Source organism: Ursus americanus, chromosome 14, assembly GCF_024610735.1.
Source record: "Ursus americanus isolate L20-20 chromosome 14, mUrsAme1.1.p, whole genome shotgun sequence".
NCBI classification, from domain to species: domain Eukaryota; kingdom Metazoa; phylum Chordata; class Mammalia; order Carnivora; family Ursidae; genus Ursus; species Ursus americanus.
In genome coordinates this window covers 50212159-50235960 of record NC_142140.1, presented here as the reverse complement: position 1 = coordinate 50235960, position 23802 = coordinate 50212159, and the positions used below count along the sequence as shown (strand labels likewise).

Below are 23802 nucleotides of genomic sequence, written 5' to 3'. Positions count from 1 at the left end.
ATGGGGCTCAATCCCAGGACCCCGAGATCATGACCTGAGCCCAAGGGAGATGCTTAACCAACTGAGCCACCCAGACAGCCTTTAAATATTTTAATAGGCATTTAAAAAAGTAAAAAAAAAACAGGGTAACTGAATTGTAATAATCTGTTAATCCAATATATCTAAAATATTATCATTTCAACTTGTAATTAACATTCAAGGTTATTAATGACTTTTTTTTTGTTTTTTTTACATTCTCCTTTTCACACTGTCTTTGAAATCGGTTTCTGTTTTACACTTACAGCACATCTCGATTTGCACCAGCCACATTTCAAGGGCTCGCTAGCAACATGTGGCCAGTGGTGACCATACTGGATGGCACAGGTAGACGAGTGCGGGCCCCGGCCTACGGGGCGGGGCTTGTAGCCCCCAAAATGGGGCGAGGACTCAGGTTGTAAGTTGGGGGATCCCACGGTGGCTTTTCATCCTTCATTTCCCCTTTCTTTCCCTCCCATTCATGACAGATGGGGGTCCCCCCGCCGGACAGGCCTTTCCATCCAGGCGCCCCAGCACACGCCCCCAGCACCTAGCCCTTTTTAGGTCGCTCCCCATTACGCAGGGGGCTGCCCACCTGGGAATTCACACAGTCGCGCCGCCCGCCATGCGGATGCTGCCCTCCCTGTCACTCAACTTTTTGCTCCCGCCCCCAGCTGTAAGGTAACCGTCGCTTCCCTTGGTTTCCACAGCGACGCCACCAAGGGGCGGGGAATGGCGCGCGGCTCCTAGGCCTTATTTTGATTGGTGGGTGGCCAAGCACCTTTCGGCTCGTCCCTGCCTGGCCCGCGCTCCTCCCCCTTGGTGTGTTCCGCAAGCTGATTGGCCAGCCTCATGGCGAGAGCTGCTAGTGCTTGCTCAAGACCAGCCTCGCGGGGCGGGATCGAAGGTGAGCGTCCCGAGCGCTGATTGGTTGTAGGGGAGCGCACGACAGGGAGGGGCGGGGCCGACGCGGAACCGAGGTTAGTCTCGCGCGGCGCCCGCGAGCGCGTTGAGGGACTGTGTTCCTGTGGCGCGTAGGTAGACAGCAGCGGCAGCAGGCGCCGTAGGGGCCGTGTGAGGGAACCATGAAGCACTATGAGGTAAGGAACGAGGAAACCCGCACTGAGCGGCCGCCGCAGACTCATTGGTTTTTCTTCTTCGCGGGACCACGGAACCCCCCTTTCTGTTCCTGTGCCCCAAAGGGCGACAGGGACGGCGCAGGCTCAGTGGGCGCGCGTTGTGCCCCGGGACCTCTCGTAAATTGCAGTGCGCATGTGCACAGGGGTATTTCTACTTCTGCAACCCAGGCTGTTTTGGGGTTGTCTTTTCTTGGGGTCTCTGCAGGATCTGGGAAGCTGGATGGTTCCTTGCAGCTCCCCCAGCGGCCTGGGACAGAGTTGGCAGGGGAGGAACAAAGGTACGGGACGCTTGCTCCCGATTCTTTGGTGTCTTATACAATCTTGCACCATGCCACTTCCTCAGGCTTAGGAAGGGTCTTCGCAGTCAGCCTTCTCGGACACGACCTTTGGACCGCTTCCCTTGACCGGGACGTCCTCGAGAAGCTTGGGCGGTGTGGGAGGTGCAGTTCCAGGGCTGGCTCCCGCCGAGCAGCAAAGCTGATCTTGCTCTTTGATAATCTAAGAGATCCTCTCAGTCAACTCCTGAGTGTCACCAGGGAGAAATCTCACAGCCACAGCCGTTCCTGAAGCCCAGGTCTTCTGACTCCTAACTTGGGCTTCTTTTTCCCTTAAAACTAAGTCTTTTGATGGGCCTAGAGACCTAGCTGATAATATAATATTAATAATTTAATTATTTGATCATTACTGACTTTTAAGTAACATTAATAAACTAATTTATTATTTAAACACATAATAATAATTTAGCGTGTGATTATTCTTTTTTTTTTTAATAATGATTTTTTATTATATTATGTTAGTCACCATACAGTACATCCCCGGTTTTCGATGTAAGGCTCGATGATTCATTAGTTGTGTATAAAGCGTGTGATTATTCTTGTGCTATGAGATTCTGTTACCTTATTTTGTTATCCTCATAGGCCTCTGAGATCGGAGGCTATTATTATTCCCATTTTTATAGATGAAGAAATAGTCTCAGAGCTGTCAAATGACTTGCCCAAAGGCCCTCAGATGGTAACTGCAGAACAGAGAGAGGAACTCAGGACTCCAGAGTCTTATTTGCCAGCTCCTAGGCCATGCTGGTCCCCAAATGAGAACTAGCAGGTAGAGATACCTTTTTTCTCTCCTCAGTTTAAAAAACTGTGGCAAAATACACATAACATAAAATTTACCATCTAACCATGTGTTAAGTGTTCCGTTCAGTGGTCGTTGTGCAACCATCACCACCATCCACCTCCAGACTTCTTTCCTTTTGCAAAACTGAAACTTTGTCCCAATTAAACAGTAACTCCCTATTCCCCATTTTGCCCAGCCTCTCACAACCACCATACTGCTTTCTTTTCTCTTTTTCTTTTCTCTCTCTCCTTTTTTTTTTCCTGTGAGAAAACACGGCAGAGACACAGTATCTTTTATGACTTAGTCTCAGAAGTCACACAGCACTATTTTTGCAATATACGGAGGTTACACAGTCTCTCCTTTTTTAAAAGTAGGTTCCACACCCAGCGTGGAGCCCAGTGCAGGCCATGAATTCATGATCCTGAGATCAAGACCTGAGCTGAGATCAGGAGTTGGATGCTTAGCCGACTGAGCCACCCAGGTGCCCCTACCATACTGCTTTCTATCTCTGTGACGTTGACCACATTAGGTACCTCACATATAAGTGAAAGAGATTCCCTGTTTTTATTTACAAGTTGAATAGCACTACCTGTGTTTGTCCCTTTTATAATTACTATTTTTGGTAATTTACCCAGAATCTTTGAAAATATTTTATACATTTAAAAAAGTACAAATGAGATTTATATGTACTGCTCATGGGTATGTACATAATAAAAGGATAAATTGCAATTAGAGGTCAGAAATGTGTGGGGGAGCGCCTGGGTGGCACAGCGGTTAAGCGTCTGCCTTCTTCGGCTCAGGGCATGATCCCGGCATTCTGGGATCGAGCCCCACATCGGGCTCCTCCGCTACGAGCCTGCTTCTTCCTCTCCCACTCCCCCTGCTTGTGTTCCCTCTCTCGCTGGCTGTCTCTATCTCTGTCAAATAAATAAATAAAATCTTTAAAAAAAAAAAAAGAAAGGTGTGGGAATTACACAGAGGAACCATTGCTTGGGGAAAGGGAGTGGGGAGAGAGGGGGTGGGGAAGGCTTCAGCCATATCTGTTTTATTGAAAAAAAAAAAGTAATCTAATATAAATATCTGTTAAATCTGGGAGGTGGGATCTTGAGTGTCTGCTTCTTTTGGTACTTTTTTTCTTGTGAACTCTTGTGCCCTTTTGGAATAGGTGAGGAGTAATTATGGGTTTTCTGGCTATTGAGCCCCTGTTTTAATGTGTGGGTCTCTCTGACTTTTGTACTTTAAATTTGGTGCCTGTTTGCAGAAGGGTGTTGTGTTCTGACACTGGGTCTGCTTGGTCTCTTCACTCTCACACCCTTCTTCGTGCTGCAGTGAAAGAACAGGCCTTCCAAAAATGCCTTTGGGATTGATTTTGCATTTGCAGATAGGAGGGGATGCTGGTTGTGGTCCCCTCTTCTTGGGCTGGATAGTCCTGCTGGATTAGTAACAGGGACAGGTCACATTTATTGTTTCCATCCAAAAACCTGAGCGGTGGGTACTCTTTGTCGCCCCATTTGTGTATAAGGGACCTGAGGCCCAGAAAGGTGAGGTAACTTGCCCAAGATCGCGTCGTGGTAGAGACGGGATTTCCCTCATCCATAAAAGAGGAATCAGGTGGGCACGAGTATTACTTCTACTTTACACATAAGGCAACTGAGGCTAAGAGAAACAAATTAAGTTGCAGAAGGTCACAGAGTCAGGAAGCCGTGTTGCTGGGCTTCAGCCCTGGGTTTGCCTATTTCCTTTCTGTCCCTGCTGATGCTTCCAGAGGCTGCTGGTGGCAGGGCTGGGCTGTGCTGTTTCCATAGTTCTAAGAACAGAACTTCCCTAGAGGGAGAGTGGGAGGGGCTCTGTGGGTCAGTGTGGACTGCTGGCCTAGGGTCTTAAAATTGGATGGGCTTGCCCCTTGGAATTAGAGGTGGGAGCCCGATCGGGACTGGCGAGCCAGGATAGCCACGGTGAGGTTTAAAGACCTTCTTTGTGTTGGTGTGCCTCGGGCCAGGAGACTGGGGTTGGGAGGGGTGAGGAAGGCGGAGGTGGGTCGTGGTGGTGGTGGTGGGGCTTAGGCAGGGAGGTGGGGCCGAGGTGGGGAGGGCGGGGCCTCGGCAGAGGAGGCGGGGTGGAGGCGGGGCTGAGGTGGGGAGGTGAGTGGGAGGACCTGGGTGGTGGGAGTGGTGGGCGTGGGACTTCCTGAGCCAAGCGCACCCTCTTGAATAGCTGGCTCCTGAGGAGCGTTAGTGGAGAGTTGACAGCCCTGGGTGGGGACTGTGCGAGGAAGGGACTCAACAGCACGGCCGAGTTTGGTTGGGAATCCCTGCACTTTCACTGATGCGTTTGGCCGAGGACCTTGGGCTGGTTGGTTGAGTTCAGCCGCCCTCGTAACCCCTCCTTGCTGACGTTGCGGGTGGCGGCTGAGGATGTTTTAATACCCGGGGACAGCCAGAGCGTCATCATCATCCTCAAGCCACTACTAATGTAATACTTATTCTTAGTGCTTTTTATTTGTTAACTCGCCTAATCCTCAGAGTAAATCTGTGAGGTAGGGACTGTTCTTATCTCTGTTTGACAGATGGGGAAACTGGGCCACAAAAAAGTGAAGCGATGCGCCCTTGGTCCCACCGTGAGGGGCAGAGCCAGGGTTCTGCTAGACCAGAGTGGACTTCACTGTGGGTGGGCCCAGGTGCTCGTGCATTGAGGGAATATTGAGGTATGTGGTCGTGAAGGACATGCTCTTTGGTGGCCATTGAGTCCGCCCTTGGGACAGGCACTTTACCTGCCTGAGCTTCAGTGTTCTCACCCAAGAAGCCAGAATAAGGACACCTGTCTCGGAGGGCCACCGGGGGTGTAAAGTGCCCAGCACACTTCGTGACCCACAGTCAAGATACAGAGCATCGGGTGGTTAAGGACAAGTCATTGGACAGATGGTCAGTCAGTCAGGTTACCTGAAATGCTTTCTGCATGTGACCTCTTTTGAATGGCTTAAAACTTGCCTGAGGCTCGATTCATTGAACATGCTGCTGAGATGGGCTCGTGCTAAAAAATACGCCCAGAAGCTGGAGGAAGAAGCCCGTGATCAGTCTTGATACGCTGCCACACACATTGGAAGTCACATTTTGGGACGATCTGCTCTTTCTCTATGGGAAGATCCCTGGTGAAATGGAAGCCCAGTCAGGACCCACTTTTTGCCTTATTGTGACGAAGAACCATCCCAAGAAGTGGGTGCCTCAGGTGGGCCTGGTCATCCGATGTCAATCCTACCCTACTCGCTCAGAAGCCCGCAGCTTCTGTTCTTGTCCTGCCCGGCCCGGTTCCCCGCCCCACAGCAGCCATAGCGTCTTCTCCCATGGAAGTGGCAGGATCTTAGCAGTTGCGGGTCAGAGCCATCCCTTAGAGACTTCTTGTCGTCCTCTGTCCCCTGCTGTCCTCATTCATCACTACACTTCTGTTTTCATCTCCTCAGACACCTGCAGCCACGTTCCTGCCCTGAGCATTTGCCAGTTCCTCAGCCAGAAATGCTCTTCCTCTGTTTTTCCTTGGTCCCTCCTTCCTATTGAGAGCTCAGCTTCCAAGTCATGCAGAGAGGCCTTCCTGGACCACCCTACCTGCAGTATGACCCCCACCGCCTCCCCCAGCACCCCGTTCCTCTCCTTCTGGCCAGCCTCTGGCTGTTCTTGCTTTTTCATTTGGGTACTTCACGGTCAGACTGTGAGCTTGGTGAGGGCAGGGACTGCTTGTGTCTCATTCCTGCAGCTTCCCCAACATCTGGCCAGGGACTCCTTGTTGAGTGAACGATTGGATGAATGAATGCCTCTTCTCCCTGTGGTCGGGCTCCTGGAGAGCAGAAGGGTTGGTGTGGGGCTGCTGCTGGGACCTGGCTGGGGACTGTGTCTTGTGTTGGTCCGAGCCCGTCCTTAGTGATCCTGATCGAGGGAAGCTGGCTTCTTATGGCCTGTTGGCCACGAGCTCCAGGTCCAGCCCAGCCATGGTCAGCCTGTTGCACATCATCCTGCTCTTCCTCACACTTGGTCTCACGACGAGCTGCCAGCACTGCACCTGCCAGCGCCAGCCCCTGGCCGCATAGGATGCTGGCAGGTTGTCCTGGTCCGAGCGTTCTCCTGTTGTGGGGTTCCACTTATCTGTTTCCATCTGTCATTTACTCATTGGTTCATTCATGCCAACGTGTTTCTCTGTACCTGTCCTGCACCAGGAAAACTGGGCTGAACTAACCACAGCCTCTGCCCTCAAGGTGTTTTCTTCTAAGCTGAGGCCTGAAGGAGAAGGTTTTTAGGGAAGGGATGGGGGGCAGCAGGTGCCGAGGCCTGGAGGCCAGGCTTTGTGGGTGTCCCATGTTGAGTGATGAGGCCAACTGGGCAGAGACCTGTGGACTTTATCCTGAGGGTGATTAAGTCCCTTTTCTGTTAATTTTGCCTAAGAGTTAAAATTTTCAGAGGGCGGTTTATTTTTAAGTCCTTGAGGGGCCCTTGTGTTAGGTGTTTGTTACATAAATGCGCAGAGTAGTTCTTCCTTATTATCAAGTAGTGGGCAGTGGATGGTGTTTGGGGCTCCCCCCCCCCCGTCCCTTCCAGTCCCGTGTTTAGTTAGAGATGGGCCACGAGCCTTTCCCAGCCCTCTGAGGGATAAAGGGCCTCTCAGTAGGTCATGGTGACTGGCAGGCTGGCATGTCCCTGTCCCTGTCCCTGCTCGAACTAGGCTCTTATGTAAGCAGTGTCCCCAGGCCATTCAGCGGGCCCTGTAGACTGCAGGGCTTGTGTCATTGTCCGGGTCCTTCTGAACTCTGTTTTTCCTTTTTAAAGGGACCAGGGAGCACTGGCTGGGGCTATGCCAGTTTTGTGGCGGGGCCTGTAGGGATGGTGCCTGTCCTCAGGGTGCGGGTGGGTCGGCCGAGTTTGGGGGAGGGCAGTTTAGCACCGGCACGGGAGCGTTGTGGAGCATCAGGAAGCAGGTCGGAAATTGAGGGGCTCACAGAGCTGGAGCCTCCACTCTTCTTGTGGGGAGCAGCTGTTTCCCAGGACCCCTCAGGAGTCTGACTGTGGTTGGGGGGGGAGATGGGGTTGGGGGAACATAGCTCTTTGTGGGTAGTGAGGGGAGTATCAGAATTCTCAGGGAGGGGGCACCTGGGTGGCACAGCGGTTGAGCGTCTGCCTTCGGCTCAGGGCGTGATCCCGGCGTTGTGGGATCGAGCCCCACATCAGGCTCCTCTGCTATGAGCCTGCTTCTTCCTCTCCCACTCCCCCTGCTTGTGTTCCCTCTCTCGCTGGCTGTCTCTATCTCTGTCAAATAAATAAATAAAATCTTTAAAAAAAAAAAAAGAATTCTCAGGGAGATAGGTGTAGTCTGAAACAATATGTCGTTGGCTCATTATTCACTGCAGAGACTAAAGGCTAACAAAATCTCCTGGCTGAGGATGGGGATCCACCCACCATTTACCCCAGGACAGGGCTGGGTTGAGCCACGCAACCCCTGTCTTAAATACCGGTGTTTCAGGAGAGGTGGCTTTGCCTTTCTCATCTGGGGATCCTGTCATTCAGGGCTCATCTTGAATGTCACCTCCTCTGAGAGGTTCGCCCTGACCCACCCAGGCCACATTACCACCCTGGTGCCTCTCCTGTTTTGGTTTTCTGCATGTGGCACTTTGCACCTACTCATAGTTTGTGTGTGTGAGCCCCTCGCTCTCTGAAAGCCTGGGCCTCTGGTGGGGGCTTCAGTGGATACCGTGTAATAAGTGATGGTGTGCATGTCTGTTAGAGATCCCGGCCTACAGAGCAAGGCACAGGGTAGGCTCAGGCAGTTAGCCACATCGCTGATGCAGATCCCCCCCCCCCCACCCCGGGCACTGTAATATGATGATGAGGAAGGACCCTGGCATGTTTGGGTGCGCCGCTGCTCCTCGGGACTGGCAGTTCTGGCTCTGAGCATGTGTGCCTAGCTTCACTGTGGTAGCGTGGGCTCCTGCCCTTGGGTCATAAAGCTGGTCACTGCTCATCTTTTGGCACTATGGAATTTGGCCCCTTTCCCCCCCTTTTGGCCCAGAGTTACCTGAACTCTGAGTTTTCATATAAGGATAAGGTGGGGATCCCATGGGTAGTGCTAAGCCACAGATCAACAGACCCAAAGAATGTTTCCCGCCAGGCCCCTCCAGGCACGGTCTGAGGAGTGGGCCTAGGGATGCACTCTCTGCCACATTCTGGCTCGCCTGGGGTGTCAGTGGATGGCACATGAAATTGTGGTCATCGCCAGTCTCCCTGGCTGGGCCCAGGAACATGCACCCTGGAGAGAGAAGGCACGGGGAAGAACGTCCTTACAGAACTCCTGGGTTCATTTTCCTGTCGACCAGAGGGGTGAGTGGAGGCAGCAGAAGCCTGTGGGGCTCAGGGTGCTGCTCACAGGTAATGCTGCAGGTGGGAAGACAGCCAGGGGCATCTTCCTGGAGCCCTCTCTCGACTGCGAGAGCCAAGCTTTTCCTCTTAATTCACCATTCCCTTTAAAGACGCAGGTAGGCCTGTTAAACATTCCAGAAACCCTGCACGCCTCTGCTGAAATCTTAACTTATTACTGCTCTCCTCCCTTCATCCCAGGATGTACAGCTTTCGCCCTTGGTGTTTTCATGTTCCTGAAGTTGGGCTGCATCTTATGACTGAGATATATCTATACATCTCATATTTACCTAGGTAGTCCCCTCCCGCCCATTGGTGACTTGGTTTGAATCAGCGGTATCTCAGGATCCAGGAATTAGAGTGTCTTTTTCCCCACTTGGCACCTCTGTGTCCTAGTCCAGGCTCCACGGAGGTCTCTGGCCTGGGTTGTTTCTGAGACTCACTGCTGTATCTGCTTCCACACTTGCCCCCGGCAGCAAGAGGGATCTTTCTCAAAACCAGAGCAGGATGTGGCGCTCCAATGACCCCCCGAAGTGCTTGTCTGGGCCTCCCTGCACTCCAGCCTTCTCCTCAGCTGCTCGCCCTCAAGTCCATTCTGCTCCAGCCTCTGCATGTTCCCGAGCCCTTCCAAACTCTGTGCTGCCTAAGGGCCTTTGCACTTTCCACAGGGAGCCTCTTGCTGGTCCTCCCTTTGGCTTCATTCTGGCTGTGGCCCAAATTACACTTCCTTGGAGAGGCTTTCCCTGACCAGCTCCTGTGGTGCTCTGGGCCCCCTGCCCTGCTTTCTTTTCTTCATAGCACCTGGTATATCCTGAGCTCCTGTTAGGTGACAGATGCTTTACCCCTGTTCCTGAGTGTGAGCCGGTCTGGTGGGGGAGCATGGTCTCTCAGCTGTGCCCACCATTCTGTCCCAGCACCCAGAACGCTGCCCGGCACACTGCTGTCACACGTAGTCTTTCCATTCATCAAGCCCGGCACCTAGCATGGGCGCAGCACATCGAGGGGCTCAGTAAGCGTTTCCTGACAGAATGGACGGGAACTTCTCAGTCAGCAGGAAAGACTTGTGGAGCTTCCAGAGACACCGACCCCGTCCCCAACCTCTGCCTTACGTGCTTTGTCAGTGAGCTGGAGCGCTCTGTGGGGCTGTTAATGCGCATTTCAGACTTAATATCCAAACCTGAGCTCTAGATTTCCCCTCAGACCTGCGTTTCCCCACTCCAGTGAATAGCACTTCCAGCCTTCCGATCACCCCACTCCTCGGCTGTTGGACTCTGCTTGTTCTCTCATGCCTGGTGTCCCAGAGGACTTCTGGAATGCAGCCACTTCTCATCAGCCCACCCCCCGCGATCACCAGGCCCAGGCCTGGGGTTGGCAAACTCTATCCAGGAAGGGCCAGATGGTAAATATTTTGGCCTTCGCAGGCCATACAGCCTCTGTGACATCTTCTCAGTGCAACCCTTGTGAGAAAAGCAGCTGTAGATGATACATTAAGCAACAAGTGTGGCCATGTTTAATATAACTTTGTGGATACTGGAGGTTGAATTTCATGTAATTTCCACATGTCATGAAATAGGTAGGCTTCTGATTTTTTCCAAACATTTACAAATGTAAAGACCTCTTAGCTTGTATAAAAACAGGCGGTGGACCAGATTTGGCTTGTGGGCCATAGTTTGCCGACCCCTTGGTGTAAGCCATCTTTTATTTTGGCAGAATTCTTATTGGGGTTCCTGCTTCCACCCTGTTCCCCTATAGTCCAGAAGAAAATTCTTTAAGTCAGGTCGTATCCCTGCTGTGCCCAGAGCCCTCCAGGGTTCCCACCTCACTTGGAATAGAAGACAAAGTCTTAATGTGACCTCTGAGACCGTGCACAACCTGTCACCTCCCCCCAGCCCCCCCCCCCCCCAGTCCTTCCAGCCACACAGGCTTCTGCACTGTTGCTGGAACACACCAAGAATGCTGTACCTCAGGGCCTTTGCACAGGGCCTTTCTCTGCCTGGATGCTCTCCTCAGATTTCTCAGTAGCTCTTTTCTCCACTGCATTCAGAGCTTGTCTCAACGTCTCCTCAGGAGGCCTTTCTTGACCACTTGCTATAAAACTGCACACTCCTGCTTCTCCTTCCACTGCCTGTCCCCTTTTCCCACTCTGCTTTCTCTGTGGCACATGGCATCTTCTGATGTTATATGTAACTTTATTTGATTGTTTCCCCCCCCCTCGCTAAAATGTCACCTGCACATGGGCAAGGATTTTGGTCTCTTTCCACAGCTGAATCCCCAGAGCCTTTAACAGTGCCTGGCATGTAGTGGGTGTTTAGTTGATAATTATGCAGTGAATGGATGACCCTCAATTTCCCCAAAAGGGGATTAATAGTAAAAGAGATAATTTGTGTTGAGAATGTGTCTGGCACATTGTGAGCGTGCAGGAGGTGTTAGCTGTTGGCTGTGTGTATAAGGCTGGCCACGGGGATCCCGGAGTGGGCTGTTCCGGAAGAGCTTCCGGGGTGGACTAACCTGCCTGCCACGTGGGCTGGAAGTGCTGGACACAGGTGGGGGGTCGGCCTGGATGAACTCCTGCTGCTGTTCCCATCGGCTTTTGTTTGCAGAGCTCAGTGTCTCCTTCTTCTTCCAGCTTCTTGGCCTGATGGCACCTTCCTGCTCAGAGATGCAGAGACCAGACACGGTCACCACTTTGACCTGGCCAGGCAGTGCAGGGGTGCAGACCTGGGCCATCCCCTGAGGGCCTGGGGCCAGTGACAGCCCTGGAGGAAGAACGTTCAGTTCTAAGGAGCAAAAACAGATGGGGCCCCCGTCCCTGGGGCTTGTAGTCAGGTGTCATTGGGCTGGCGACTTGTGCTCCTGAGCTCATCCTCCTTGTCTGTAAAATGGGGTAACAGTGCCAGTCTAACAGGGTCAGTGTGAGCTGGGGGTGGCTGGGTGCTTGGTGTTCACAGCCCCCAGGGGGCAGGGCCGGCTGAGTCCCTCAGGGCAGTGATGTTGGGCTTCTTCCAGAGGGCAGGGCCCATTTGAGGAAGGCAGCCCTGCTGGAGGTCTTCATTGTCACCTGGGAGCTTTTGAAGCTGTGGGCGCTGGCTCCCCCTTCAGAGAGCCTGGGCCCTAGGTTGCCCAGGCCAGGGCTCCTGAGCTGAGTTGCATGAGCAGGCAGGGTTCCGGACCACGGGGCAGAGCTGCCACATGTGCCATGAGAATCGTCTCTGTTAGGTCCTCTTTCGAACACTGCCATTGACCAGATGGAGCAGCTCGGGCTTAGGCAGGGAAGACTGGTCTGACTCCGGCCTCTGCAGCAGTATCTCTTGCTCAGTGTTGGGAACTGCTCCCCCCGGGGCACTGCTTTTCCCCTGTGACCGCCTCAGCCCACCACAGGAAAACGCGCCGGAAGCGTTAAGACAGCTGCTGCGCCTGCTGGGCCCCTCTGTGTGGTGTCAGGAGGTGGCAGGTTTTTCACTCTTGGTACCCTGAGTGTGCTGGGGCCACGGGAGGCTGAGACCTGGGGGGGGGGAGCAGGCTCAGCCCTTGGGCTCCCCTGCAGGGCACTCCCGGTGGAGGTGATGTGTCCTGCAGTGTTGGGACCTTCCAAGACTAGTGTGCTGGAGTTGGAGTGTCAGCAGGGAGGGGGTGCCTTCCAGATTATCAGATCCAGGGGCCCTTCCCTCCCTTTTTCTCTGTTAGCATTTAGCCCTGCTCTTCAGAGTGGCGGTGGTATTGCATCCTGGTGGTGAGCTGGGGGTTTGGGCCCAAGCAGGCAGGTTGGCACTGGCTCTGGCACTTCCTGGCTATATGCCTTGCGCAAGGGCCCCCTCGTTTCTGAGCTGCCTAACTGGGGTCACAGCCCTTAGCTTATGGACCCAGGTGAGGCTAGGTGAGTTATGCAGGTGAAGGTCTTAGCACGGTTCTTGGCATGAAGTAGGCATGTGATAGATAGTACTCGCAGAGGCACTTCCAGATGGCACACGCCCCAGCAGCTCTGCTCTGGGTGGGACAGCGCTCCCTGGAGGCCGGGGAGATGTGGCCTCTGCCGGCTCGGGGAGGTGCACGGGCTGTGGGTGCCAGTGAGCAGCTGGTCAGCAGGCCTGAGATCCAGAGGCCCTGCCATGTTGGTTCAGTGTCCCCTCCAGCTGGGGCTTTGTGTGGTTGCAGCGACCAACCCGGGGTCACACGAGCACCCAGAGAATGTTCTCCAGGATGCTGCTGGGCTGCATGGGGCTCCGCCAGCTTCTCTTGGCCCCCATCCCAGAGCCTAGGGATGTTGGTATTCACACACTGACTCCTCTTGTCTGGCCAGTGGGGGTGGGAGGTGGAAACTGGCTGGTTGAGGGCCTGGGAGTGGGTAGTTAGTGTCTCCCAACCTTTCCCAGCCTTGGTGACTATCCCCCACTCTGTCCCCACCATGGCACATCGGGGAGGCTGGTGCAACTGCCCCGCCACCTCAGAGAAATGGGGTCACGGGCTGAGGCCACTGGGGAAGGAGGTATTTCTGGCGGAGCAGGTGCGGCCTGTGCTGGCTTCTTGGCAGCTGAGCTCAGGGTCTTCTCAGCTACCCTGGCATGAGCAGTGTGACTTCGATATTTCTGGAAAGTGGAAGGGAAAGGGAGCTGCAAGTGCTGAGTCGCTGAGTCCAGGCAAATGGGCCCAAGCCTCTGCATCTGTGAAGTGGGTGAGCCGGCTGGGTGCTCTCCAGCTCAAGGCCAGGCCTCCGTCCTCTGGGTGTGGCAGCCCTTGGACCCTGAGTGGGGGCCTGTGGGGGACACGAGTGCCTGGGCCAGTTGGCTGAAGGACCTGTCAGGGCCTTTGCATCTTTGCCTAGAGTCCTAGGTTGCACTGAGCTGGGCTTGCACCCACAGCGGGCCTCTTGTGCCCCAGGCCTAGGAGAAGATGTCACCCACCAGGGCGCACACTTCCTCACAGCCCCGGCCACGCCACACAAGGGGCCCAGTTGGAGGGCCCTTTCCTGTGGGATCCCAGAGAGCCTGCTGGAACCAGGGTATGCGGCCTCGCGCCATCTCTGCGGGGGCCTCTGCAGAGCGTGCGCTGGCTGGGGATGCAGCCCCAGAGGCCTGTGTGTGGTGGGGGCTGCATCTGGGCTCAGGTGTTTACTGCGGCGTGACCTGGGTGTGCCCCTCACCCTTTGGAACTCGGCTTCCTCATCTGAGAAACGGAGCTAACAGCCCCTGCTCCCTCGGCTGCTGTGCAGTTGAAAGGGGAGGATGAAGAGAGGGGTCTGGGAGGCTGCTGCAGCTCCAGGCCTGCCGCTCTCAACTTATACCCATCAGGCAGGTCCTGTCTTAGGGGTGCACCTAAGTTCCAGGTGTGTATGTGGGAGCTGATGAGTGTGAGCTGGAAGCCAAGCTGACCCTCAGACCTGTGCCTGCCCCTTGTCCCAAGGGGCCAAGCTGACCCTCAGACCTCTGCCCTGAGACCACTGAGTCTTGTTCACAGGTGGGAGAGGTCTGGGGAGCACCGGGCCTGGCTGTGTTGGTAAAGATGGGGACACAGAGGCTTGAGTGGGGCCCGGGCTCCTGGCGCCTGGGCCCTGTGTGCTCCGGTGGGAGCAGCACTTGTAAACTTGGCTCTTCACACCTGAGCTCGGGTAGTGCCTGCTCCTCCCGCTGCTCCTCCCTTCTGGGGCTCAGGTCAGAAACTTCAGGCTCCCCCCCCCCCTGCAGACCATCAGCAGACCCTGTGCTTCTGCCTTTACCGTCTGTCCGGAATTCCAGCACTTTTCACTCCTCCATGGCCACCTCGCTGCTCCCGTCCCCATTATCGCCTCTGCCCTGGTCTCCCAGTTCCCAGGGGGCGCCTGCGAGCACCCGATCCCATCCCTCCTTTACTCACAAACCCTCCCTGGCACCCACCTCGCTCGAGGTAAAAGCCAGAGCCCTCCATGTGGCCCACAAGTCCCTGCATGAGCTGCCCGTCCCTTCCGTGGCTTCGTGTCCTGCTCTCCCTTGCTTACTCTGTTCTGGCCGCCCGGGCCTTCCTGCTCCTCAGGTGTGCTAAGCACAGTCCAGCCACAGGGCCTTTGTACTTGGTGTTCCGTCTGCCCGGTGTGCATGGTTTGTTCCCTCACATCCCACTGGCCTTTGCTCTGATGCCCTTTCCTCGGGAAGCTTTCCCTGACCACTCTGTGGAAAATGGCCTTCCTCACCCCACCCCAGCTCCCCGCCTCCGTTCTGTTTTTCTCCACAGTGGTTGGTGATAAAAGATGTCACTGTTGTCTGTCCCCTCTCCCCCACAGCACACACAGGCTGAAGGCACGGGCTTGGTTTTGTTCCCTGCAGTGCCTGAGATGTGGGAGGGAGGGAGGCAGGAATGGACGAAGGAATGACTGAATGGATGTGGGGCAGTGGCTCCCAAGGCCTCTTGGCTGGTAGGCGGCAGAGCCCGGAACTGGTGCTCACTCTCTTGGTCCCATCCTGGTCCCATCCTGCCCTGGGGTCGCGGGCTTGACAAGGCTGTGTCTTCCCGCAGGTGGGAGTGGAGTCCGGGGCCACAAGGGGGCAGTGGAGAGCAGGGCCGCCTCAGCCCCGCGGGGAACCGTGGTAGGGACAGCACTGCGGCCCTGCCCCTCTCACCCACACACGTCTTGCTATTGTTAGGGTTCGGGCGCACTGACACCTGCTGGATGGAGCATCATCACACCCCCTCTCTGACCTTGGAGTTCTGTGGTTGGGCCCCTTCATGGCCATGGTCAGGATCTGGGGAGAAAGGGCCTGGCGCCCTGTTTATCAGCCAGTACTATTCTACCAAATTGGTCTAGTAGTATTTATTCTTTACAGGGTCACTTTTAGGCTGGGCATGTTTATGTACTTTTTTTGGGTTGTTATTACCTCTGTAAATCTTCTAGTAATCCTGTGAGATGGCAGGAGGGGGCAGCCTACTTTATAGATGAGAAAATGGAGGCTCAGGGAGGTTGAGTACTTGTCCAAGGCCACACAGCCAGGAAATAGGTGAGTCTTTTTGACCTCAGAGCCTGGGGAATGTGCACGTGGCCAAGAAGGCCCTTGAGCCTTCCTTGTGAGGGGGCCACTGGGCCTGTGGTAGTGCCTCTGAGGGCCCAGGCCATGTAGAGCCTGTCAGCATGGAGCCCCTTCTGTGTTGGGATTGCTGGTGAGGAAAGACAGCAAGCTTCCCCAGGAGCTGGCTTGGTCACTGACCCGTCCCTTGGTGAGCAGTGCCCCAGAGCCTGGGGAGGAGGGTCCGGTTGTCAGAATGCTGGGCTCCCAGGGTCACTGGAGCCAGGCGGGCATGTCTACGAGCCTCACAGAAGCTTCTCTGGAGCTAGGTTCCAGCCCAGGATAGGGAGAGCTCCAGGCAGCGGCTTCCACCCTGCCACTCTGGGGTTCAGCAAGGTGGGCACGGCTCCCTGGTGTGTGGTGAAGGAGCAGGGAAGGGCCTTGGCTCAGAGGGTAGTGGGGAGGAAGCTTTAGGTCCTGGTGTGTGTGACCTTGGGCAAGCCCAGTTGCCTCATGCAGGTGTTTACCGAGCCCAGGAACTTGCTGGGCTGTTCTGGGTGCTGGGAAATGATCAAGAACAGAACAGTCCTTGCCCTCGGGAGCTGGTATGTGGGGGTTGCTATTTTGAGTCAGGAAGGGCCTCACTTGAGAATTTGTCTGAAGGCCCAAGGACGTGAAGGAGGGAGCCTTGCGGGGGTCTGGGGGCGAGTGGTCCAGGTGGGGGAACAGCATGTGCAAAGGCCCGGAGCCTCTCCTGTAGTTGCATAACTGCCCTGCTTTCCCACTGCTCGGGGTTTCTCATCTGCTAGATGGGGTTCATCCCTGGAGCCTTGGCTCTGGGCACTGGCACTGGCTCAGAACAGTGCTCAGAAAGCGTCACCCCCCGCTTCTGCTAGTGCTGTGTGGATCTGCGACATCTTTTATTTCCATGAAGACAGTGAAGGCCGGGGACCCTGCTGCTCAGCAGTGGCTCTGGGCGCTCACCTCCAGGCTGGGGAAGGTTGCCTCCTGGTCGCCACCCCTCTTTCAGGGTGGGCTGCAGCCCCACCCTTTGTCCTGCCCCCACCCCCACCCCCCATGCCCTGACCTCGTGGCATGCCACGAGTTGCTTTTGGCTGGACCCTGGAATCTTAGGCGCCTGGGTGAGAATTCCTCCCAGGCTAGTGGAACTGTCATCGCAGAGCCACGTTCCTGTGTTCCAGGCCAGCACGTCTGCCCTGTCCTTGTCCTCTGTGTCCATTGTGCCTGAGGCTGTGGTGCCACGCCCCCTGCTTGTGGTCAGTGCTGGGACCTCAGGCTAGTGACCCTCCTCACGCATCCATCGAATATAACACCCCTCCCAGCCCTTCCCCTGCCTCTAGCTCCCTTAGGAGGGCTGACCTCTCCTCCTTTCCCTGGCCTGTCTTCTCCTCAGGGATGAGGTCTGGGCTTGCTGCCCACCCTTGTGTGCTCAGGAACCCTGCCTCAGGGCTGTACTCGGTAGCTGCCTGCACCCTCTGACCTGGTCTAGACCTACCCTGGGTCCCTACCCCAGGCTGGCGTCAGGCCTGGCAGGCGAGTGTGTGTGTGTGTGTGTGTGTGTGTGTGTGTGTGTGTGTGTGTGTGTAAGAGAGGGAGAGGGAGGGAGGGGGAGAGAAGCAGGGCATGGTAGGTATGCTCAGCACAGAGCAGGGGGTGGGGTGTCAGTGGGGTGGAGAGGGGTGCAGTGTGTGGGTAAGCTCTGGGACTGGAGCCTGGGAGGCACAGGACCAGGTCCCCTGTGTTTAGGCCCTCAGTGTAGGGCAGTGGATGGGGGTGAGGAACCCTTGCTGCTCCCTGCCGTGGGACCTGTTTAATTGGGGCCTGCTTGTTAGTCCCCCCCCTTAAAAATAATTGAGGTGAAATTCACATAAAAGTAACCATTAAAAAGTGAATAGTTCAGCAGCATCGAGTACATTCACACTGTCGTCTGCCCCACTGCAGCCACCACCTCGATTTAGTTCCAGAATATTTCCATCATCCCTAAAAGATACCAGGTTCCCCATTAGGCAACATCCCCCCCCCCCCCACCCCGTTCCCAGCCCCTTGCAACACAGTCTTTCTGTCTCCTTTCATCTGCCAATTCTGGACATTTTACATAAATATATGACTCTCTGTCTGCTTTCTTTTACTTAGCATAACTTTTTTTTTTTTTTTGCTGTCATCTAGCATAGCTTTTATTTCATTTTTTATTTTGAAATAATTATAGACATATGGGAATTGCAGAAATCGTACAGAGAGGTCCTGTGTTCCACTTCCCCTCACCCCTCAGGGCCCTTCAGAACCTCTTTCAGGGTGAAGGCTGCTGGGTCCTGGGATTTGGCGGCAGGAAAGTGGCCCTGAGCTGAGGTAACCCCCACCCCGGTGGGTTGGGTCCCTGCATGCCACCCCAAGGGCCAGGCTTACCTCTGGGAGGGCGCAGGCTCCTCTTCTCCAGCCTGGGACTGGTCTGGGTGCGTCTGTGGCTGCGGCTGCTGGGAGTGTGCCCCTCTCCCGGCCACCCCTTCCGCCACCCAGCTTTCTCTCCCGGTAGCCAGTCAGGGGCCCCCGACTCTCCCCGGGACCCTGGTCTGGTGCCCAGGTTGGGGGAGAGGGGTAGGATTTCAGCCCTCCCCCAGCAGCTGGCCAGCAGGGAGAGGGGCTGGTTGTATTTTAAGCTATTGAGTGGTTCAGCAGGAACTCGGAGGCCTCCTCTCCCAGGAGGCGCGGTGCTGCCTTCCTGCCCCACATGGGCTCCAAAGGCATGTGGGCACTGCCCCCCTGGGACCCAGGAACTATTAATACACTTGCAGCCACGGCGCAGGCCCTATGCCTGCCCACAGCCTTGCTATTCTAGCCCTTTCTGGCACATTCTGCATGTGCCCCTTCCCTATCCCACAAGTCTCCTCGGTGGGGTCTGGCACTCTGAGTGGTAGGACTGGTTTCCTTTTTCTGGCCCTTCTGTTTGGCTTTGTTACCCGTGTGGCTCCGAGGGGCTCAGGAACGTGCCCCCCATGGCCGCACAGCTGGGCAGAGCCTGCAGTCGGCAGCAGGTCTGGTGCAGCATCAGCAGGTGGTGTAGGCCGGGCCTGGGTGCTAGGCCCTCTCCTGTCCATGGTGTGGGGCGGGCACAGGGTACGTGGTCAAACAGGCCCACTTGCTGCCGGCCACCAGGGGGCCGGGACCTGTACCCAGGCCTGTGCCCTTCCCATCGGGTCCCCTCACGCCCGGCCTCATGGCCCTGGGTTTTGGGGCACTGTCAGGCACTGTGCTGGAGCTTCACGCACACTGTCTCATGACCCTTAGAGTCCCAGGAGGTGCATGCCTTCCTACCTGCCCCCCCCCCCCCCGCCCCCGGCTGAGTCTCAGAGAGAAGTGAGGGGTTGGTCACTCAGTGACTACATGGCAGGGCCAGACTCAGTCCCGTCTGCTGCCCACTGGCCTCCTGTCGTTGGGGGATGTATGGGGGGGCCCTTTCCCTCTGGGGGGGTGCTGGCTGTGGTGGACCCCTCTGCCTGGGCTGTGGGTGGGTGGCTCTGCCCTCAGAGAGCCCTGGCTGGCGCCCTGCCCTGGGTTTCTGGTCCTGCTCCTTTCCCTATGCTGCCTTTGACCGAGGCTCTACCAGGGGTGGGAAGGATTCTCAGCACCTGCTGGCCAGTGGCTGACTTGAGGTCAGACCCAGCCCTGCCTGCCATGGCTCCATGTCTACTAGCATCTGTGCCAAGCCCCCCATGGGAGCACTTGGGCCTTTTGGGATCAGCTGGCCACTGCTGGGCTCCCTCCAGCTCCAGCAGTTCACGTGTTCACTGCTCCTCCTGGTGCCTTCTCTGACCTGCTTGGGATGGGTGGGCCACATCCCCCTGAGGGCTCTCTCCCCCCCAGCCCCCAGCTCTGCCCCACTGTTCTGCTACTGTCCGGCCACTGTTTGGGGTCTCAAGCAGAGCAATGGGGTGGGGGGTAGCCAGGCTGTGTGCTTTGGGCTTTGTGGGGGTCAGGGCCTAGGCAAGGGTGCTATGTTGGGTGATGCAGTGGGACTGCCCCAAAGGTGGCCTTGAACAAGGCTTGGGTGGACCTAGTGAGAAATGAGTGGAGAGGGAGGTCAGGGAGGCAGGGGCCGAGGGCTCATCAGTCCAGGCTGGGGATGTTAGCTGGAAACTTCCTGGTTTCCTGACCCTTTCCACACTTAGAGAGAGGCTCTCTGCACCAATAACTCCGGAATCTGTCACCTTCCTGGGAACATAAATGCACAAGGAAAATAATCCGCAGCGTCTCTTACAGCTCAGAAGGGGAAATGGATGATCTATCTCTCGGATTCTCAAAATAGCTGGGATTTCCAAGCCCAGTGAACTCTGCAGGCCGGAGCTGGGCTCTGGGGCTTGGGCTGCCCGCGGGCCGCTCACCCTCCTCCCATGGCTGACCCCGCCCTGCACTGGGCCGGGGTGGGAGGCGCCTCCATGCCTGCCTCAGGGGGTCTCCCTGCCCCCTGGGCTGTTTGGGGGCTGTGTCCACTGGAAAGCCTCGCTTTCAGGGGGACCTAACCCCTGGGGGCTGCCCCCAGGAGGTGTGTGGCACGGCTCCTGGGGGGCTCGGTCTGGGGCAGTTTTATATTTAGCTGGGCCATGGCCGCGGGGCACTCGGGTTACATCTGCACAGAAGGCAGCAGTGCCAGGGCAGGCGCGGGCTCCTTTCCAGCACCGCGGCAGAATTTGATCGCGCCGGCCCGGCCCAGAGCTGCTTCTCGTGGGGAGGTCCGCGGTGGGGGCTGACGGCCGGCAGCTGGGGCCGCTGGCTGCGACGGGCAGAACAGGGCAGCATGGACCTGAACATGAGCATGGTGGCCCGGGAGGCCAGCCAGGGCCTCGGCCCTGGCCCCAGCCTCGGCCTCAACGGCCTCCCCCGGATTGTACCCGCCAAAGCGACCAAAAAACCTAAAAAGGCCGTTCTCTTCTTCGAGGTGGAGATTTTGGACGCGAAGACGCGGGAGAAGCTCTGCTTCCTGGACAAGGTAGGACCTGGTGCCAGCTGTACTAGGCCAAGGGCACTGGGCCTGGGTCGCTAGTCCTTCCTGGGGCTTCTTGTTCTGAGGAGATGGGAGCTGTCCATCTGGACCCTTTGTGTCCCTCCAACCTGTGTCCGACTCCCCACCTAACCCCTCAGGCGTACGAGGGATACGGTCCCTAGGCTTGTCGCTGCCAGCTTGGGGCGGAGTGGGCAGCGATGGCCCTTGGGTGTGGCCGGGAGCTGGCCCCCTGGTGGGAGGAGGTGAAGCAGCCTCTGTGGACCCTGCAGGACTTTGGGGCCTGGGAAGAAGGTGGGAGTTCTGAGACCTGCCCCCTGCCAAGGCCAGGCATGGGGGACGGGGCTCCTGTCCCAGGGAGTTCTGGCCCCAAGAGGCCTTCACTCTGAGGGGAGCTGTGGGTGGGGTGAGGCGGAGAGGCAGAGCAGCAGGCCCTGCTTCCTATGCTCAGACCGTCTCCCAGCCAGGCCGGGGGTGTCCTGGCTGCCTTTGGTAAAACCCGGCCCTCAGGCTTACAGCTGTCCCCACTCTGGCAGGGCCCTTGCTGCTCCTTTCGGCCATATAGGGGGAGAGCCTGAACTCCAGCCTTCCCCCTTCCACAGCAGCTGCCCAGGCCCCCCCGTCCATCCCCCCTTATCAGGAGGGGTCCTCGATCATGCCCCACCCCGCCCTGACTTCTTTGTGGCCTGTGCTTTCCCCAGGTGGAGCCCCATGCCACCATTGCAGAGATCAAGAACCTCTTCACCAAGACCCGTAAGTCCGGGGCCCATTCGCAATGCCCTCTGTGACCCTTCTGGGCAGGGGCTCTGGGGGGCACCCGGTCCTGCGCTCCTCTCTCCCCAGCTCCTGCAGAGATGCCGCCACTGTGGCCCAGGCTTCTCTTGGCTTGCCTGGGGCAGGTGTCCCTGCGTGGCCATTGGCAGGAACGCCCTTGCGGGGCTTTCGGAAGGACAACATCCCGCCTCTGCCTGGGCTGTTCCTGGCGGTGTCCCGGAGGCACGGGCCTCGAGGCCTCGCCCCGGGGCTGGAGACGCAGGGTCTCTGGGCTCTGCCATGCTGCGTGCTGTGACGCCCTGCTCTCCCCACAGATCCGCAGTGGTACCCTGCCCGCCAGTCCCTCCGCCTGGACCCCAGTGAGTACAGCTGTCTGCTCCGCCGCCCCTAGGCTCCCGGGTGGCGGTGGGCAAAGGTCTGGGCAGCCCTGAGCCCTGGCCTGTCTCTGCAGAGGGCAAGTCCCTGAAGGATGAGGATGTTCTGCAGAAGCTGCCCGTGGGCACCACGGCCACACTCTATTTCCGGGACCTGGGGGCCCAGATCAGCTGGGTGACGGTGAGTCCCAGCCCTGTCCGTGGCCTCCTTTCCCATCAGCCACACTGGGGTGACTTACCTGCTCCCGTACCCCCAGGTCTTCCTGACCGAGTACGCAGGGCCCCTCTTCATCTACCTGCTCTTCTACTTCCGGGTGCCCTTCATCTACGGCCACAAATATGACTTCACGTCCAGCCGGCACACAGTGGTGCAGTGAGTGGGGCCAGGTGGAAGGGGGCAGTGGGGGGAGGGGGTAAGGCCTGCTGGACCCGCCCCAGCTGAGCCGGCTCCGCCCCCCCCAGCCTCGCCTGCATCTGCCACTCATTCCACTACGTCAAGCGTCTGCTGGAGACGCTCTTCGTGCACCGCTTCTCCCACGGCACCATGCCCTTGCGCAACATCTTCAAGGTGAGCGCTCTGGGGCGTGTCTACCAAGACCCTGGCCTTCTCCCAGCCCCATCCACCCGGACACGTCCCTGTCCCCTGCGCATCCCCGGTCCCGGCCTCATCCCAGCCCTGCTTGCTTTCAGAACTGTACCTACTACTGGGGCTTTGCTGCCTGGATGGCCTATTACATCAACCACCCTCTCTACACGCCCCCCAGTAAGTGGCCTTGGGTGTGCCCCGCCCCACCCTGTGAGCCTCCCACCCCACTGGGCTCTCCCCTCAGAGGCCCCCCCTCTCCTCTTCTTCTGCAGCCTACGGAGCTCAGCAGGTTAAACTGGCACTCGCCATCTTCGTGGTAAGCAGGCTGGGAGGAGGGGAATGGGGTGGGGACTCTGGGGGGCCCTGGGCTGACCCTGCTGCTCTGACAGATCTGCCAGCTTGGCAACTTCTCCATCCACATGGCCCTGCGGGACCTGCGGCCTGCTGGTGAGTGGCCTGCCCCAGGCAAGGGGTGGGATGGTGGTGGGCAGGCTGGGCAAGGGGGCTCTCACTTGCCTCTCCTGCCTGCCAGGGTCCAAGACCAGGAAGATCCCGTACCCCACCAAGAACCCCTTCACCTGGCTCTTCCTGCTGGTGTCCTGCCCCAACTATACATATGAGGTGAGGCTTTGCCCTGCTCTCCTCTCCTCTCCCTCCAGGGGCTGGGGTCCCACATGGACGGGTCAGCCCCTAATAGAGGTGCCTGGCTCAGCAACTGCTTTAGCAGTCTGGAGCATGTGGAGATGGGCAAGCTGGCCTTTCTGGGAGGTGGGAGGTGTGTAAGGCCGGGCTTGCAGCTCCAGGGGGTTGGGGGGACAGCTTCATCACACCCCTGTTTACTCAAGGCCTCTCTGGTATTGGAGTTTGGTTCCCGTGCTCTGAAAGCGCTGGGGGGAGACTTGGGCCCGGGAGGTCGTGAGGCCTCTGCAGAACAGCAGGCACTGCCCACCCTCACCCCTGACCACTCTCCCCACAGGTGGGGTCCTGGATTGGCTTTGCCATCATGACACAGTGTCTCCCAGGTGAGCCCGCTGTCCCTCCCTCTGCGGGGCCCAGCCCACCTGGGTTGTGCAGCCCCTCCCTGACGCCCCTGCTCTGCCCCACAGTGGCCCTCTTCTCCTTGGTGGGCTTCACTCAGATGACCATCTGGGCCAAGGGCAAGCACCGCAGCTACCTGAAGGAGTTCCGAGACTACCCGCCCCTGCGCATGCCCATCATCCCCTTCCTGCTCTGAGCCGCTGCCCGCCTCCCAGGCTCTGCCCAGCCACGTGCTCCTCCCGCTGCCCCAGCGTCCTTCTGGGGGAGGAGCGGGGACGACCCCTCTCCAGCACTTGGAATAAAACCTGCCTGTCCCTGCCAAACTTGGACTCAGGCTTTCTTTGGGGTGGGGGGGTGGTTTGGGGACCAGCACACCACAGAAAGAAGCG

At 57.2% G+C, this 23802-nt stretch overlaps 2 protein-coding genes across 7 annotated transcripts in view; one reads left to right on the top strand and one right to left on the bottom strand.

Moving 5' to 3' along the window:
• The window catches only part of DNAJB1 (DnaJ heat shock protein family (Hsp40) member B1), a 31526-nt gene extending 9365 nt beyond the window's left edge, over positions 1-22161 (bottom strand). The window contains exons 1-2 of one of the 5 annotated variants that reach the window (XM_087867214.1): positions 22029-22161; positions 11168-11308 (exon numbers count right to left, since the gene is read on the bottom strand). The gene's annotated coding sequence lies outside the window, so the exon portion shown is untranslated. Of the gene's footprint in view, positions 1-11167; positions 11309-18051; positions 18306-22028 lie in introns of those variants that run through there. The other 4 variants (XM_087867213.1, XM_045811983.2, XM_087867215.1 and 1 more) reach the window with 4 other exon arrangements.
• Positions 963-23736, top strand: TECR (trans-2,3-enoyl-CoA reductase). Of its 2 annotated transcripts, XM_045811981.1 has the most exons (13): positions 963-1115; positions 20579-20629; positions 21343-21394; positions 21730-21774; positions 21867-21970; positions 22047-22162; positions 22252-22357; positions 22480-22552; positions 22648-22691; positions 22765-22822; positions 22908-22996; positions 23352-23397; positions 23482-23736. In XM_045811981.1, the coding sequence occupies exons 1-13, from the start codon at positions 1101-1103 to the stop codon at positions 23607-23609; spliced, it is 927 nt and encodes a 308-aa protein (XP_045667937.1). In that variant the 5' UTR covers positions 963-1100; the 3' UTR covers positions 23610-23736. The 2 variants fall into 2 exon arrangements, with proteins under 2 accessions (XP_045667937.1, XP_045667935.1); XM_045811979.2 differs by lacking the exon at positions 963-1115 and having other exon boundaries at positions 20277-20629.
• The last annotated feature ends 66 nt before the right edge of the window (positions 23737-23802 follow it).

Bases quoted from the DNA above. Each gene is read 5' to 3' on its own strand.
- TECR (XM_045811979.2), top strand. From the start codon at position 20,438: ATGGACCTGAACATGAGCATGGTGGCCCGGGAGGCCAGCCAGGGCCTC. The intron at 21,395-21,729 runs GTAAGTCCGGGG...CTCTCCCCACAG, and splicing joins GAACCTCTTCACCAAGACCC to ATCCGCAGTGGTACCCTGCC. The intron at 22,997-23,351 runs GTGAGGCTTTGC...CTCTCCCCACAG, and splicing joins GCCCCAACTATACATATGAG to GTGGGGTCCTGGATTGGCTT.